General features: G+C 38.2%; 1 protein-coding gene across 1 annotated transcript; it reads left to right on the forward strand.

Annotated features, from left to right (window-relative positions):
- Positions 1-6,541: 6,541 nt before the first annotated feature.
- Positions 6,542-17,571, forward strand: cyyr1 (cysteine/tyrosine-rich 1). Its single transcript, XM_053616195.1, has 4 exons — positions 6,542-7,168; positions 9,332-9,431; positions 14,103-14,263; positions 14,442-17,571. The coding sequence occupies exons 1-4, from the start codon at positions 7,090-7,092 to the stop codon at positions 14,573-14,575; spliced, it is 474 nt and encodes a 157-aa protein (XP_053472170.1). The 5' UTR covers positions 6,542-7,089; the 3' UTR covers positions 14,576-17,571.
- The last annotated feature ends 1,294 nt before the right edge of the window (positions 17,572-18,865 follow it).

Consider the following 18,865-nt stretch of genomic DNA (forward strand, 5'->3'; position numbering starts at 1 on the left):
GTCCCTCAGGGGGCAATGTTAATGTTCCAACAAAGCTATGGCATAACCTTAACCGTATATCTTTGCACACCTGGATTTGAGCATTTCTCCCATTCTTCCTGGCAGATCCTCTCAAGCTCAACCAGATTGGATGGGGAAAATTTGTGACCTGCTATCTTCAAGTATCTCCTTTTTTGTGGAGTTCAACTGGCTAGGCCACTGAAGGAGATTCAGAGACTTATCCCAAAGCCACTCCAGCATTGTTTTGACCTAATTTGACCTAATCTGAGGTTGTGGGCACTCTGGAACAAGTTTTCTGTAGGACCTCTCTGTATGCAGGGATGGTATTGGTCAGTTGATGAGCAGCTGCTGGTCTTCATAAAATGTAATGCTTGGAGTTTAGTCCCTAGATTTAAAGTTTTGTCTGATTAGGCCAGAGAACTGTTTTTCTCATGCTCTCAGAGTCCTTTAATTGTCTGCCATATTACTTTTGGTGGAAGTGTCTTCCATCTAACCACTCTACCATAAAGACCTGATTGATGGAGTATTTCTGAGATGGTTGTCCTTCCAGCAGGTTCTCACATCTCAGCAGAGGACATCTGAAACTTTGTTAGAGCAGCCAATGGATGTTTGGTCACCTCTGTGACCAAGGCCTTTCTAGTCCAGTTACAGAGTTTGGCTGGACCACTAGCGCTAGGAAGAGTCCTGGTGTTCCCAAACTTAATCCTTTCACAATGATGGTGCCCACTGTGTTCCTGAGAACTCTTTAGAAATGTTTTATACCCATGTTAAGATCTATGTCTCTACACAATTTGATCACAGAGAGGTCAGTGGACTTTGTGGCTTAGTTTTTGGTCTGATATTCATTGTGAATTGTGGGATCTTTCCAAATCGTGTCCAATCAAATGAATGTGTCCAGGAAATTCTAGAGACATCTCAAGATAATCAAAGTAAACAGGATATGCCTGGGCACAATTTGGAGTACTTTAGCCAAGGGTCTGAATACTTAGCAAAACCAAATATTTCCCTTTTTTAAATCTTCTTCTTTGTCCGGTCTTTTCCCATATCTACTTGGGGTTGGCTCTCCTAATCTTTTGTCTCCAGATTGCTCTGTTCTTGGTCGTCGTTGGTTCTATATTGTCTCTATCGAGGTCTTTATTTATAACATCCATCCATATAAGGCAGGGTCTTCCATGGCTTCTCTTTCCTGTACCAAGCACCAGCACTTTTCTGGTCATGTGCTATTCTGGTTTTCTCGTCACATGTCCGTACCATCGTAGGCGCGCTTCAGTCAATTTTTCAGGTAGTGATCTGACTTTGATATGAACTGCCCTGATATATTGGCTTGGAACCTTATCTAGGAGTGTCAATCCTGCAGATCATCTCAGCATTCTCATTTCATTTACACTTAGCTTTTCTGTCTGCTGTTTTTTATGTGGCCAGCATTCAGCACCGTATGTTAAAGCAGGTCTCACAAAATTTTAAATACATTTGAAAAAAAAAAAAAAAAGGCATTGTGGATTATTGTGTGTAAATTAATTGCCAAAAAGAACATTTTTAATTTTTAAATTAAATGATTTCAGATGAAAGGTGTGAATTCTTTTTAAACCCACATTTCAGATTGCTAGTTATAAAAACCCATGCAAAAGCAGTACCTACTACACAGTTTGAAACAACATGAGGACTTAGAGTATAGACTGATGCAAAATATACCTTAGCTAATATATAGTATGGAGAGGCAAATGGAAACTGGCAACTAACAACATTTAAGCTTGTTACTTGGTTAATTTATTTATTATTAATAATATTATTATAAATGAATACATTTAATATTAATATTTTTCCAAAAAACCTTTTAATTCTTAACTGGCTGACGTAATACTAGCCACTTTAAACTAGTTGTGCTGCTATTTAAATTGAAGTCATGTTCCTATTTTAAGGCTAAAGCATTTCTCCTACCTTAAAGCCTTTCTCTAGCAGCTGACTGCATCACTTTTGAGTTTAACCACCAAATGCTACACATTTTAGGTCGCAATAACCGTGAAAATACTTGTAAATATCTGAGGTTTTTATGAATTTGACTTAAAGTATGCCATATAACAGATCGAACACGGCCTAAAGTTGGTATCTCATCCTGTTTCCTATTGCACATGTTATTTGGCAGATTGTGTTCACAAGGAGGCAATACCACACATATGAGTGAAGTGAGTTAGGTTGCAGTCCGAGCTTTTTTCCCCCACTATAATACTAGTGTAATTTTCCCTGACACATTAAGTGAAATTGCACTGTTGATGAAGCTGAAATAAAACATGAGACACAGTGGCTGCAATCCAGATCTGACTGTAATTGTCATTTTCGTTGGCTGGGGTTGGTGTGGAGTGAAGTGACCAGTCAAAGAGCATCTGGTTATTGTGGTCTCTTTTCAATGACAAAACATGGATGAGGGGGGTTGTCAGTAATTGTAGCTATACTCAGTGGTGGAAATGGCCCAAATATACTGGGGGGACTATAGTTGGGGATTTTTTCATTCATTCATTCATTCATTTATTTATTTATTTACTTATTGGGGGGGGGGGGGGGGTAAATATAATTTAAATATAAACATATGAATATAAGCATAAATACCTCTACAATATCTAATAAGAATACATTTATTTCATATCTCCTCCCAACAATATGCTTTCTTGAGTGTAAAGACAGGCAGGCAGATGAAAGGTCAATGAACAACATTCATGAAATATGTGTGGCACAAAACAAACACACTCATCATATTCATCATCTTCCATATCACAGCCCTCTGCCCTCTCACTCCTAGCTTTATTGCCAGGTGGTCCAAAGTAATTTAATAGAGTTTTTTTTTTTTTCATCCAGCCCAACTGACAGTCTCTCTCCCCTAAAAACACTTCTCTCTCTTTCTTGCACCCCAGCCCCCACCCCCTACTTATAAAATGCACATACTTAGTTAACATACCTAATAAAATGACCAACAAGTGAATATAGAACATAATAGGTTTTCTAAATTCAGTGTATGCAATAAGGTGGCAACTGTATGCAATTTGGTTCAGATAAAGACTGTCTTAAAAGTCTTAACAATAATCTGTTGGGGGCATAGAGAGAGAGGGATAGAGAGAGGGGGAGAGAGAGATTCTTATTTAGTATAATGTGGGAGGAAATAGAGATTGATGTCAATGTTTTTTAAAATCCTGTCTTATACTGCTTATGCAAAAAATATTTATTATAAAATGTTACTAGCTACTTTGTAATGGTGGTTTTCTGCTGTAATTTTTACTTCATTTTGGGTGTATACCTTTTGCCCAGTATTCCCAGGATTGAGGACTGGATTGCATGCCCAGGATAAAGCAGACAATGAAGATGAATTAGGAGATTTTTTTTCTTTCACATCCTGTTATTGAAATTTGATGTCTGCTATGAATAAGCATGCTACAAATACATAAGTTTTAAATGTGTCATTGAGGATGAAAGTAAAGGCCTTAACCAATGGAAATATGTCCCAAATTCCCAAACAGGATTTCCCAAATTTCCAAATATGTCATCATAAATTTGCATATCTACATTATTTATATAAGAAATAATTTCAGATTAATAGTTAAGAGACAAGTTTATTTCAGATTATATCAGTGGGTCAAAAAGTTTACATACACTGTGTTAGTATTTGATGGCATTGCCTTTTAATTGCTTGAACTTGAACCAAACACTTGGGGTAGCCTTCCACATGCTTCTCACAATACTTTTTTGCACAACAGTCTTTCAGGCCATAACTAGCCCTTTCTGGACATCCCTGAGGTAGACTTACTTAAGATCCACAAACTTTGGTACTAGATGTATTCTACTTCTTCACCAGTACCTTTGTCTTGGGGTTCAGCGGAACCTTTCAGACCAAAGTTGGTTATCCATGAGTTAATTTGTGCCTCCTTCCTGAATGATGCAGGACTGTGGTCTGTGTGGTCCCAAAAAATTAATATTTGCGTGCAATTGTTTGTATATATGCTTGTGGTAACAAGTTGTTTGTACATGGTGGAACCAGATTTGTGGAAGTCCACTATAGTTTTTCTGAGGTCTTGGCTGAGTTGCTTGGATTTTCCCATGGTTTCAAGGGCATAAAAGGCACTGTCACGCTTTGTAGGCTGAGACGGAAGCAAGTGCAGGTAGGCAGATAAACGTCAATAATCCAAAGGGGTAAGGCAAAGTCCATGGTTGATAAACAGGCAGGGGTGAGGCAGGCAAACAAACAAAACTAGGCAAGGCAGAGAATCAAGGTCGAGAGCAAAAACAATGGTCAAAGTCACTTTGGCAAAACACGAGAACTAAGGCTTGGATAGAGAGCAAGTCAACTGAACGTTTACTTCGCAAAGTCTTAATGTTCCCAAAGTCTCTCATATGTTATGTTGTGAGCATGTGTGAGATTGGGTGGAGGTGTGTGTAGTTAGAACTCCGGAGAAGGTGAGCGTGTGCGTGTGTGGGAAGTGTAGTCCTTAGCGGCCATGTTTGTAGTTAGCGGTGCCTCCTGGGAAACTAAGTTACTGTTTGGCTGTCATATGACAGTCACTAAACATAGGCCTTTTTACAACCACAGGTGCACTCCCAATTTACACCTAATTATGTCAATTAATAAATCAGAAGCTTGTAAAAGTCATTTCATGAATTAGTGAAATCTTCATACTGTTTAAAAAGACAGTCAACTCGGTGTGTGTAAAGTTTGGTCTAATGGATTTCTGATATAGTGAATTCAATTTAAATGAATATGTCTCTAATCAATTGTTTTCAAATTACCTCTGATGTAAACAAAGTAGATTAATAGTAGAGGTTTTTTCAGCAGGGTAGGAAAAGCAATAAGTAGAAAATGGATGAATGAATGAACCTGAGCTGTTGGCTATTGCAAAGGTGGTGTACGTATATATTTACAATGCAACATACTAGAAACTGTAATCTAATATCTTAACCTGTATACAATGGGTGATGTGGAAAAAAATAAGTACACCTCATGGACATTGTTGGCTTTTTTGACATGTTTGGACAAGCAAAAACATTTGATCATCTTTGAAACAGTGCTTATTAATGAAGTTGATATAGTTGAACAAAATTAGCTTTTTCAATCATTTATTCAAAAGAAATATCAATAAAAGTGAGGTTCTTCTGTGGAAAAATTAAGTATACCTTTGGCCTCAGAAGCTAGTACTGCCCCCTTTTGCAGAAATAACTTCTTGTAGGCGTTTTGCATAATTGTCCACCAGACATGCTGGAATTTTTGACCACTCTTCCATGCAATATTCTTTCAGTTGCAAGATGTTTGAGGGTTTTCTTGCATGTACTGCCTGTTTTAAATCCCCCCACAACATTTCAATGGGATTCAAACCCTGGAGTTGACTAGGCCATTCCATAAACCTCCATTCCTTTTTTTTCTTTTCTTTTTTTTTTTTTGAGCCATTCTTTGGTGTACTTGTTAGTGTGCTTAGGCTTATTATCCTGTTGAAAGGTCCACTTTCAGTTCAACTTCAACTTTTGGACAGATGGCCTCACATTATCTGTAAACACTCTTTGATATGATACAGAATTTATAGTTGAATGCAAGCTGTCCAGTTCCTGAGCCGGCAAAACAACATCAAACCATAACATCTCACAGTTGGTATGAGGTGCTTCTCCTGAAAAGTTGTCTTTGGTCAGTGCCAAACATGTCTGCTGTTACTGTGGCCAAACAACTCCATCTTTGATTCATCTGTCCAGAGCACATTATTCCAAAAGGCCTGGTCTTTGCCTATGAACAAAATTGGCTCGTCGGCAAACTGTAGTCTTGCAAAAGCTTTTTCCTGGCACGTCTCCCGTGCAGGTCAAATTTGTGCAGTCAAAACTGTAATGGAAACCATTAAAATGTACAAATCAAAACCAATACAAATCTGTAATGGAAACCAATAAAATGTGCAAATCAAAACCAATACAATACTGTAATGGAAACAATTAAACAGGCAAATAAAACCAATTCAAATTTGTAATGGAAACCATTAAACATGCCAATAAAAACTCATACAAATCTGTAATGGAAACCATTAAATGTGCAAATCAAAACCAATACAAAACTGTAATGGAAACCATTAAACAGGCAAATAATAACCAATACAAATCTGTAATGGAAACCATTAAATGTGCAAATAAAAACCAATACAAATCTGTAATGGAAACCATTAAATGTGCAAATCAAAACCAAAACTGTAATGGAAACCATTAAATGTGCTAATCAAAACCATACAAATTTGTCATGGAAACCAACAGAAACCACTAAATCCTAGTGAAATATGGCAAATAATAATAATAATAATAATAATAATAATAATAATAAAGCACTACGTAATGGAAACCATTTAGTAATGGTTTTAATGGTTATCAGCTGATTATTTTAATGGTATTTGTAGTTGAAACCATCAGAATTAATTTGATGGTTTCTACTGGGGTTTTTTTTTCAGGAGGCAACAAACAAACTCTCATTCTAAATATAGCTTAGACTTCTGAGACTCAAGGGTGACTTGATCATCCAGACCTCGCCGTAAACACGACTTGAACGTGTCCTGTTCTGGGAATGATCGTGAGGTTATTCAGTGTTCCCTCGAAGAGTGTAATTGAGCATTTATTTGTGCTTTCTCTGATGGTGGAGCTGCGCGTCGTGACTCTGGAGGCGCCCACGGTGTTTTGTCGAGCTGGACTCTGTCACAGACGCATCCTGCCTCTATCTCTCTCCAGGACTGAAGAGTCACTTCATCCACAGGGGGAGGGAGCTGAGAGCCTGGCAAAAAGGAAGGAGGGAGGCAAAGAAGTCAAGGGACACTTTTTAATGGAGCAGCAACACGTGGACCTTGGTTTAGTCTTCTTTTGGATTCGATCTTCATTTATTACCTACTGACCATCAAGTTTCCATCGAGCCTGCGTCGTGTTGTTTCTTTCTGTACAGATTAACTCATGTTTATATTATATTTATATAATATATATATATATATGGTTAGCAAAGTCTGAGTCGTCGTGCTGTCTTATGTGCGGTGTTGGGATCACTGTGCTACATTTCCCCATCTGATTGGGGAAAAGGCTGTAGGGAAAGAAAAAAAGATGGAAAGACTCAAAACGACGAGTTCACAGACGGGATGGAAACTTTTAAGGGAGTCGCTGCTTCTGTGCCTTTTTGCCGGTAAGCCTCATTTAATCAGAGATTAATTCTACAGTGTGGTTAATAAATATATACAGCAGTCAAGTAGATCTCTGAGTGTGTTATTTAAAGATTTTCCAATGTCTCGTGAAAACTTTTCCAACGAACAGCAAAAGTATAGTGATCATTGTTGCTCCACTATCTCATACATTAGATTAGATACATTAGACATTAGTTTTTGTAGGATTTCTACAGTATATGTAGATTAGATGTATATTGTTTGCTCTGTCATACAGCCTACTGAGAAGAATAACTTGTAATGTCTGGTGCTGTAATCCTAAATTTGACACCCTGATTGAGATTGCCTCTTCCTTCATTAATAGCTCAATGAAGCATCCATTAATAAGTCTGTAATTCCAGCGCATTGGAACCCTTATTCACACGACACAGTCGCAGGGATGGGGGTTACTCTGGGTGGTAACATTTAAAAAGGTGCCTGAAGCTCTATAGGCCCTTTTGTCCTGATCCTGTTGGCTGACAGGACCCAGAGGAATGAGCAGGACCTCCTGGGGACCACACACGGTGGAGCACACACATCATCAACCACACACACATCAATCACATACATTAAACTGAAGGGGGTTGGGGGTATTCCGCATATAAACTGGCACCACCTACACAAGGCACAGTGCATTGTTTACCATTTTCTTTTTAGGGGTTCATTACGCCTGTGGCATCGCTTCCGACGGTTCAGTCAACAAGGTTTAGAGATGTCAGTAAACATGTTTGTTTACATGGAGGGAGACACATGATCTCAAGAGGAATTTGCAAGCAGACTTAATTTGTCGGAACTCCTATCAATAAAGTCGTACAAAGTTGCAAATGCTATCCCATCCGTGACTTGTAAGCTTTATATTTCATACAAGACCGTGTGAGACCATGTTGGGACCGGAAATGTTCGCAAAGATTTAAGTGCCTACGTTAATTTTGGCAAAATCCTAGAGAACTCCAGAAAATCTCAGGGAGATGTTTTTCTATCCATAATCTAACAGTGCTGATCCAGCTAATTATGAACCTTCACTCAGAATCTTATAGCCAAGTGTGGTTTTTTTGCAAGTTGGTAAATCTCCATATACATGGTTGGAAATGCAAAGCCAAGCCTAATTGAGCTATCAACTCATTGAAATGAATGCAAACCATATGGGTGCTCATAGTTAGCCCAGTCTTACCAACCTGTGCATCTGGCAAAAGACCTTGTAAGGGTTAATATAACAACCATCCAGCACGTTTAATGCTGAAGTATCGTTCATTGGATTAGACCAAATGACACACCATTAACCATTAACATACCATTACACCAAAACAAATGCCAATGAACAGCCTAGTCAAGCTTCAAGAAAAATAAACAAGGCTCCCATCAGCAAAACAGTATTTAAAGCAGCAACTGAGTCTATGTACGAAAAAAAAAGGAGAGATTAAAGCAAGGAGCACGATGGCTGCAGGACCAGACTAGTTAGTGCACAGCACATGCAAGCTCAGCAAGAGAGAAGAGGGTGAATAAGTATAGCATGGTTGTGTTTAGAACACTGCTGGCTCCTTCAGTGCGACTCATAACTGAAGCTGAACATCTGGAATAGACAAGAAAACTGTAGATTATGTAATATAAATACATTACATTTATGGCATTTGGCAGACGCCCTTATCCAGAGCGTATTTCATTTATCTCATTTATACGATTGAGCGGTTGAGGGTTAAGGGCCTTGCTCAAGGGCCCAGCAGTGGCAGGCTGGCATTGCTGAGATTTGAACTCACGACCTTCTGATTAACACTTCACTTAACTTGGAGTAAAATGCAAATTGACTTGGTCATTGGATTTAAAAGATCAGGTTCAAGTTACAGTATTTTGCTTATTTCTATAACTTTGTAGTAACTATTACTTCAAGTAAAGTCTCTTGTCTTTACTTAATGTGACTGTAGTGTTTATAACTTTAACCTTTAGTCTTTGTTACAAAATGCTCCCTCGTTGGCAGAAATTTCAGTCACGACCATATGGGCACATTTTTGATCCCGATTTTTTTTTTTAATGCATTGTACCCACAATGCTGAGTTTATTTCGGTGGATTAAAGGATTTCCTTTTGGTTGCTGAGATTATGGTTATTTGTAGGCATGCTGGTATTTATCTTTGTGTTTGTATGCAATTACAGGCCATGGAGGGGCTCAGTGCAGCGGCTGTGTTGAGTACTGCTGCGATGGAGTGCCTCCCTTCTGCTGCTCATACTACGCCTACATGGGGGATGTACTCTCGTAAGTACCCAGTGAAATGCGCATAACCACAGACACCCATCTCCCCTGACATTTTTACTCTGTCCTGCTGTTACCATTAGGTTGAACTTCGACCTTTACTAGCAGCTGTTTTTTTAATTGTCATGTTTATGGATCTGAAACCTCATTGATGTCCAGTGTGCTGAGACAATAAACATTCCTGACTAGCTCTTTACTACAACAAACTGCCTATAGGGATTTTTGTTCTGTTCTGTTGCCAAGTCTGTACATGGTGCTTCAAAAGATTTTCTGAATATCTTTAACTTACTTTTATAGCAGGGAGAACCATTAAAGGTTCTGTTTAATGTTTTCATATTATAAAGGGTAACAAGTAGAACACTCTTAGGAAGCCAAGAACCTTTAACTATTCTTGAAGGGTTTGTGGTTTCTCTAATAATTACGGTAAGGTGTAACTTACAGTATTTATGTAAGTGTGTATGTATCGTTAATGAAATGATTAGAGTCAGAAAGGCAAATCATACACTGAAGGTTCTTTCACAAAGGTCCATACACTTTATTCCAGGCCAGTGAGTGTACAATATATGGGCAGAAATTCTCTGTGCAACACTTTAGACATGTTTGGTCAGGTGTGTTAATCATGTTTATTCCAACATCCCGCCTGTGTCTCTACCTTTTTTGAAAGTGCTTCATCTTTCCTGTGACACAACAGTGTTGACCTCTTGCACACAATAACAAAGGATTAATTACTTACAAGAAGCAAGTACATTTCAGCAACTTGGGTGGCCGTGTTTGACGTTACAAAAGCGCTGATTGACTTGGGGGATAGAAAGACCCAGTTAAGTCACTGATGTTTCTTTATGTTTATTACCAATACATTCAGTCAGCTCCAAAATTATTTGCACCCTTGGTAAAGCTGCTTTCACACTGGACATGTTTCCTCAACCAAAGGGACATGCACCATAATCCTAAGGAAATCGACTGCAAGGCAGGTGGAACGCTCACACTTTTTAGCCCCTGATTGTCTGTGTGTGTGGGGGGGGTTGGAAAAAAAGTGTTGTTACTGTGTAAATAAGGTGCTTATAGAGATGTCCAGTCAGGTATTTCAAGGTCAGTATTTTAATGTTGCAGTGTAACTGGAGATAACAATGTATGTTAAAAATGTGTTAATTTCGGGACACTCGTTATTCTCCGATGTCACAGACCAGTCCCACTTTAATTTTGGCAGTGTACATCTTATCTAAGTCTGGTCTAAATCTTAATTTCCTGTCTCCCAAGCCGGCGCTCAGGCAAGCTGCCACCTTTAGACTAAGGGTGCTTTTACGCTTTTACACATGGCCATTTTTTTTTTACAGAAAATCTCTGGAAAAACTCTGGACTTACAAGTCCAGTTAGTATTGGCTAACAAACTAACCTAGCTTGCTATCTAGATTAGATTTTAGAGTTTTATTATTATTATTATTATTATTATTATTATTATTATTATTATTATAAATAATACAATTTCCTTTATAGTAAAGATTAGTTTAACTCTGACCATGAGGAAATTGTTGCCTTTAACATCACTTTGTGCTTTTCAAAAAAGTTTGGAAGTGCTTCCCTGTGGCACTAAAAAAAGATACCAATGCTTTTTAAAGGTGTGCAGAATGTATCTGCTTCCCATATAATTAAATGTAAAACATGCGCTTATGGTTGAGGGAAAAAAAGAAATGCAAAGGCAGCATAAATATTTTTTTTGTAATTATTCTTGTAATTAGCAGCAAGTATAATGCCTTTTTTTGCCTATAATCAGTTGTAACGTTGTGTTAATTACTGCATGATCATGGCGTGAGCCATTTCCTTAAAAATATTAGCACAAAGTCATTGTGGTTAATTAGCTTAATCTCACACTGAATATATGAAAGTAATGTAACCATTAATTGAAGCGAAAACATTTCAAATCACATTAAAAATGCATTTTTTTAACAATACCACATGTCACACTTATTGAGAAAGAACGCTAAGATCAGTCTTCAATACAGAGTCTCTCCAGATTTGGATGTATGTTTTGGATCATTATTCTGCAGGAAGATCAAACCATGAGTCAGTTGTAGCTTCTTGGCAGAGGCAGAGAAATTTTCCTTAGAAATTTTCCTGGTATTTTATGGAGACCACGATGCCATGTGTCCTAACAATGTTCCTAGGTATTTTGGAGGAAAAACAGCTCCACAACATCACAGATACTTAACAGTGGGAATTGTGTTCTTTCCTGTATAAATATCCTTCTCTTTACCCTAAACCCACCTTGATTCTTTGTTGCAACAACGCTCCATTTTTGTCTTATCTGACCATAGAACCCGGTTCCAGTGAAGGGTTCATTACTGCCTTACAAACTCCAGACACCTATATTTCTGGTTAGATGAAAGAAAATGTTTCCTCTGATGTGCCTCTGATGTTCGAATATTTTGTTCTGCAAATCCCCAGCCATGATCTAACAGTGAATATGTGTATTTTCAGATGTGTAGATATTTCCCATGTTGATGAATGACTGAGAGAATTTGCTGCTGAGACCAGTTAGCACAGTTGTGGATAGAGTCATTTGACACTGATGTGAATTTGATGAAGTATTGTTTTTTTAAATAAATAAGCAAAATCACAATTGATTGGTGTAGTAACTGGGCAAGAAAAATATCTTGTGCCATATAGGATAATTAACAAGTACTTTGAAGCTCAAAATGGAAAGGTAAGAAGTCAGTAAGTTTTTTTCTCTCTTGTAAATTTACTTGCGCAATAGTACTCTGTTTCTATAATATTTCAGTAAATTAAAAATCTTTGAAAATAGTATTTAAGTACAGAAATGAAGTACAGTTCTTTAAGTGTTCTCCACCCATAGCCATGATTACTGCATATGCATAGCCATGACTTTTTTTCCTTCACTTTGTTTACTATTTTTACTAAATTTACGTAAATACATTTAGGATATTTAATAAAGCATTTACTATACAGTCATGGAAAAAAGAAGGTACACCCTCCTTTGATTCTATGTTTTAATTTATCAGGGTCTGCATAACAGTTGTGTGGTCCTCACCAACTTCTATAAACAATGAGTGTTTTTAAAGTAACTAAAGTGAGAACAAAAATAACAGAAGAGGTTTCAATATGTCGTCATTTTTTCCAAAAAGTAAACCAACATTCAGAAGCCAGGTGGGAAAAAATAAGCACGCTCTATAATTCAGTAACATGTAGCACCACCTTTAGCAACAGTAACTTGAAGTAAATGTTTCCTCTGGGAGTTTATCAGTTTCTTCCATTGTTTTGGAGGAATTTTGGCCCACTCATCTTTACAACATTGCTTCAGTTTATTGATGTTTGAGGACATTCATTTATGCACAGCTCTCTTAAGATCCCTCCACAGTATCCCAATAGGGTTGAGGTCTGGATTTTGACTTGGCCATTCCAACACCTTGATTTTTTATTTACCCTTAACAATTCGCATGTTGATTTTCTGGTGTGCTTGGGATCGTTGTCCTGTTGCATGACCCAATTTTGGCCCAGATTAAGCAGCTGGACAGATGGCCTCACATTTGTCTCAATAATATTCTGGTATAAAGTGGAGTTCAACATTGTCTCACTAACGGCAAGTTTCCCAGGTCCTGTGGCGTCAAAACAAGATCACATCACCACCATGCATCACAGCTGGTATGAGATGTTTGTGTTGATACACTGTGTTAGGTTTCGCTGTGCATGATGACCAAATATCTCCACCTTGGACTCATCAGTCTGAAGAATATTGTTCCAGAATACTTGTTGTTTGTTCAGATGAAATTTTGCAAACCTGTGTTGTGCTGGTATATTCTTTTTGGAGAGAAGGGGCTTTTTCCTAATCACCCTTCCATGAAAGCCATACTTGTTCTTTTTTTTATTGTGGTATCATGAACATTTAATGTGCTTACAAAGGCCTGAAGGTCACATGATGTAGCTCTTGGGGTTTTATTTATATCTCTGAGAATTAAACAGTCTGACCTTGCGCTGAATTCGCTGGGATGGCCACTCCTGGGAAGATTGGCAACTGTCTTGAAAGCCCTCCATTTGTAATCAGTCCTTCTCACTGTAGAATGGTTAGTTTCATATTGTTTCGGGATGGCCTTATAACCCTTCCCAGCCTGATGAGCAGCAACAATTGCTTCTCTGAGTACCTGAGTACTCCAAAACACCAAATTGCCCAAAGTTCTGCTTTTATAGAGGTAGTCACACTTCTTGATTTGTGGCTAATCTTGTGCATTTCATTAGTTTCTAACAACTGGCTGCTAATTACTCTGACTGTGAAAGTAGGAAGGGTATATTTAGCTCAACCCCCCCTCCCACACCACCACCACCATTTCTGAATGTTAGTTTACTTTTTTGGGGGGAGGGGGGAAATGACTACATATTGAAATCTGGTGTGTGTGTGTGTGTGTGTGTGTGTGTATGTGTGTGTTTCTGTTGTTTGTTTAGAGAAGTTGCTGAGGACCACACAGTTGTTATTTAGGCCCTGGTAAATAAAAACATAGAATTGGAGGGTGTACTTTCTTTTTCCCATGACTATAAGCCTGTATATCCCATTTCCATGACGTTATCTAATCTAATAAAGATATTCTGAATTCTGTGTACTGTATGTCTATATGTTGTTTATAATGCAGTGCTGATATGCCTCTTCTCCTTTGTTAACTATTCTAGGGGAACAGCTATTTCAGGGATCGTGTTTGGAGTAGTCTTTCTGATGGGAGCTGTGGCAGCCATATTTTTGTGCATTTGCATGTGCTTGAAGAATGGCCGTGGAGCCAGAGTGGGCGTTTTCAACACATCATACATCAACACAGTGACTCAGGGCTATCCAGGTAACAACATCACACTTCATTACACTCTTTACAGAACTGAATGACTTATTCCATAAGGGAACACTGCTGTTAAGGATGAACCGATAGTGCTTAAATGGATGTTTTTTTCTATATTGCTACACCTCTATAGCTGGCATTTATGTTGTTATATTAATGTTTTGCTGTCTTTCACACACAGGGCCACCACCTCCCTACAGCTTTGACTACGAGATGTATCCCCCAGATCTTCAACCTCCTCCATATACCCCAAGGCCTCCAAGAACAGCAAACTACTCCCCACCCCCACCTTACCCCGGCTACAATCAAAAATAAACTTTCGTTATGCCCACACTTGAGAAGTGGGTTGGAAAACGCTACTTATGATATACAGAGCTGCATTGGACAGAATGACAATGTTACAAAATATTAAAAGTTGCCTCTGGTACATTGTGAGTAAGAAAAATAACTGAACTCTGGGATATTGTGTCTGCATCCTGTGCATTCTTATGACCCAAGGCCTTTTTTAATACGATTTATATTAATGGGGATGTGGATCATTCCCAGTGTTTGTATACGTTGACTTTTTTAAATGGTTTGGGTGTACATTTGAAGGAATATGCAGGTGGTCTATGGACACTTGGATTACTCTCTGACACAAAATGTAGAAGCAATGTCATGGATAAAGCCATGCTCTATTTTGGGATTATGACTCGAAGAACAGTTGTATCTATTTCATGATGAGCCATATTGTTCACATGCAGGACTTTGTACTTTAATATGTGAATAGAAACTAGATGATATTGATGTCAAAAGAGTATAAGCCTGTGAAATTCAATGAATACAATGACTGTGAGGAAGTAGCGGCTCAGTGGTTAAGGATTTGTTCTACTGATCAGAAAAATGAGCAAGGCCCTTAACCCTCAACTTTTCAGTTGTATCTTGTCTCAAATGTAAGTCGCTTTGGATGAAAGTGTCAGCCAATTAGCAAAATGTGACAAATGTAATTGATTGAGTGGTGTGCTCATAAAGAGAATAGAAAACCAATGAACTTTTTGTTAAACTCATTGGGCTACATAAATATACAATGACGTCAGGAGTATTGGCACCCATGGTAATAAAAATGGTTTTGTTGTTTATCTTACACTGAACATATGAGAGAAATATAATCTTTCATGTGAGGTAAGATAATTTAAAGAAAAAGAATAAACACCCTTTAAATCTGCGTGAGCAGAATGTATTTTCCATGTATTCTCATTCGTGTTTAAATGCTAAGCATTTCATCCGATACGCCTTTGTGGATGGACTGTTGTGTTTGTGGGGGTTACCAATGTGACTATGTATTTCCAGATTCGATGCCGAGATGCCTCAGCACTCATGGATGAATCATGTCCTTCTGACACAAACTGTTGTTTTTTTTGTTTTTGGTTGCATTTCAGCACCAATGTGGCCTGCACTGTATCCTGCTTAACTCCATCCATCAACTATTGTGATTTCTGCAACCCAACTTAATATGTTTAGTTTGCAAATGAATTGGCTACTAATTTTCCCCGAGCTCTTCACTTCATTGCTCTGTTGCATTGTTGCTAGCAGCTATGCCCATTGCCTTCTCTACTTCTGATTCAGTAAAAGCACTCAGTCCACTTCTATGAGACTAATCATCAGAGTCTTCTCTTCCTGCAGCTGCAATGCAGAGAAGAAGCTTTATTTCTTCCCAGTGGGCTCTGCTGCTATACCTGCTGCTCATTTCACTCCTCACTGCAGCCGCACAGGAAGATGATGCTTAGCCAGCTGTATTTCCATAGCCTGCAAGGTGTGCTTCATGTGTCTCTAATGGCATTATACTTTCGTTGCTAGGCTCTGTAAGTTCATGTTACAAATTTGGGTATTGACCATGACCATCATCCAGATACATCAGGGAAGTACAAACAGCTCTCTACCCGACCTGAAAATACACAAAAGTCTGGGAAATGAACAAAGATTCAACAGTTCACAGATATAACAAGATATAACAATAGTTACCTTACGTTCACACTAGTGATTATTTGCCGGTGTCATGAGTAGTTTTCTCTTGTGGGAATCTTAGTTTCAATATGCAGTCCCCTCTGGAACTATTGGAATGGCAAGGCTGATTCATTTGTTTGTGCTATACAATAAAGACATTTGGGTTTGAGATCAAAAGATGGAGATGAGACGAGATTTTAAGATTTCAGGTTTTATTTCCTGGTATTTACATGTTAAACAACATAAAACATAGAACCTTTTGTATCAAACCACCCAATCTTTAGTTGAGCAAAAGTATAGGAACAGATAAGTCTTGAAGTAAATTAAAGTAAATAACACTTAATATTTGGTTTCATATCTCTTGCGTGCAATAACTGCATCAAGCCCTTGATTCAGTGACATCAGCAAATTGTTAGGTTTTTCTTTTGTGATCCCTTTCCAGGCTTTTACCTCAGCCTCTTTCAGTTGTTGTTTGTTTTGAGGTGTTTCTCCCTTCAGTCTCCTCTTCAGGAGGTGAAATGCTGCTCAACTGGATTAAGGTCTGGTGATTGACTTGTCCAGTCTAAAACCTTCCACTTTTTTCCCCTGATACAGTCCTTTGCTGAGTTGACAGTGTGTTTTGGATCATTGTTTTGCTGCAGAAGTTCCTCTCGATTAATTTGGATGCATTTCTCTGAAAATTGTCAGACAAAATATTCCTGTAAACTTCTGAATTCATTCTGCTGCAACCATCATGAGCTACATCATCAATAAAGATTAGTGATCCTGTTCCAGAAGCAGCCATGCAAGCCCAAACCATGACACTATCAGATGAGAGTGTTTGTTTTGGATTATGAGCGGATCTGTTCTTTCTCCACACTTTCTCCACATTGCAAATTCCAATCTGGCTATCCGATTCTTACTGCTGATGACTGGTTTTCATCTTGTGTCCTCTATATTTCTGCTCTCAAAGTCTTCTTCGAACAGTGGATTATGATACCTTAACCTTTGCCCTGTGGAGCTCATTGGTGATGTCACTGACTGTTGTTTTTGGGTTTTCTTTCACAGCTCTCACCATGTATCTGTCACCAGCTGTTGTTTTCCTTGGTCGACCCATTCAGTGTCTGTTGCTCAGTGCACCAGTGGTTTCTTTCTTTTTCAGGACACTCCATATTGTTGTATTTGCTATGCCCTAAATTTTGTTTGACACACCTGGGTAATAAAAACCCTGTCAATTACGTGTTCCAATATTTGTGCTTGCCTAAAAATTAGGTGGTCTGACACAAAATGTACTATGTTCTATGTTGTTTAACATGTCTACGTATAAATACCAGGAAATAAAAGCTAAAATTCTAAACTCTCTTCTCATATTCATCCTTTGATCTCAAACTCAAATGTCTTCAGTCTACAGAAAAACAAATTAATTGGCCTTGACGTTCCAATAGTTTTGGAGGGGACTGCATGTGTATATATACACACTCACCATCCACTTTATTAGGAATGCCTGCACATTCATGCAATTATCTAATCAGCCAATCATTTGGCAGCAGCACAATGCAAAAAATCATGCAGTCAAGAGTTTCAGCTTAATGTTCACATCAAACATCAAACACACAACAGTTTCTAGACTTACACAGAATGGTGCGAAACACAAAAATAAACACCTTGTTGATAAGAGAGGTCAGAGGAAAATTACCAGATTGGTGACTGGAAAAAAAGACCATAATAGCCTCAGATTCCTGTTCATGGCTGACAGGAGTGGAACCCAGTGTGGTCTCATGCTGTTGTTTTCCCTCTGAATTCTGTTATCAACAAGGCATTTCCACCCATAGAACTGTCACTCACTGTTTTCTGTGTAAACTCCTTGTAAACTGTTCTGTGTGGAAATCCCAGGAGATCAGCAGTTTATGAAATACTCAAACCAGAACATCTCAATCCATTAGGAAATACTCAAACCAACATCCATGCCACAATCGAAATCACAGAGATCACACTTTTTCATTCTGATGTTTGATGTGAAAATTACCCGAAGCTCTTGACCTGTATCCTCGTGATTTTTCATTGCACTGCTGACAAAGGATTGGCTTGTTAGACAATTGCACGAATGTGCAGGTGTTTTTAATGAACTGGATGCTGAGTGTAAGTGTGTGAGAGGTGTATATGTGTGAGCAATGGCTTCTATGGGGCATCATTTGGAAATTAGGAAATGCCAAATATACAGTGCCCTCCACTAATATTGGCACCCTTGGTAAATCTGAACATAGAACGCTGTGAAAGATTTAACCATTTGATCTTTAGTTTAAAAAAAAAATCACAAAAATACTCTACTCTCATGGATATCAAAGAATTGCAGAGAAAACACAGGTTTCTGAAAAAAATCTTTGTTAAATATATGTGTTGCACAATTATTGGCACTGCTATGAATTCATATGAGAAAAATATATTTAAAGTATATTCCCATTGATAGTTTACAATTATTTAGTACACTTGGGTGACTAGGAACAGTGGTCACAGGGGTATAAATATGAGGTAACAAATAGGTCAAATTCCCTTAGTCATTCATAACAATAGGTTAGACCAAGGAATATAGCTGTGATGTGCGGCAAAAGGTTGTTCAGCTTCTCAAAATACGAAGTGGTTATA

This window comes from Ictalurus furcatus, chromosome 26 (assembly GCF_023375685.1).
Source record: "Ictalurus furcatus strain D&B chromosome 26, Billie_1.0, whole genome shotgun sequence".
NCBI classification, from domain to species: domain Eukaryota; kingdom Metazoa; phylum Chordata; class Actinopteri; order Siluriformes; family Ictaluridae; genus Ictalurus; species Ictalurus furcatus.

Bases quoted from the DNA above. Each gene is read 5' to 3' on its own strand.
- cyyr1 (XM_053616195.1), top strand. From the start codon at position 7,090: ATGGAAAGACTCAAAACGACGAGTTCACAGACGGGATGGAAACTTTTA. The intron at 7,169-9,331 runs GTAAGCCTCATT...ATGCAATTACAG, and splicing joins GCTTCTGTGCCTTTTTGCCG to GCCATGGAGGGGCTCAGTGC. The intron at 9,432-14,102 runs GTAAGTACCCAG...TAACTATTCTAG, and splicing joins TACATGGGGGATGTACTCTC to GGGAACAGCTATTTCAGGGA.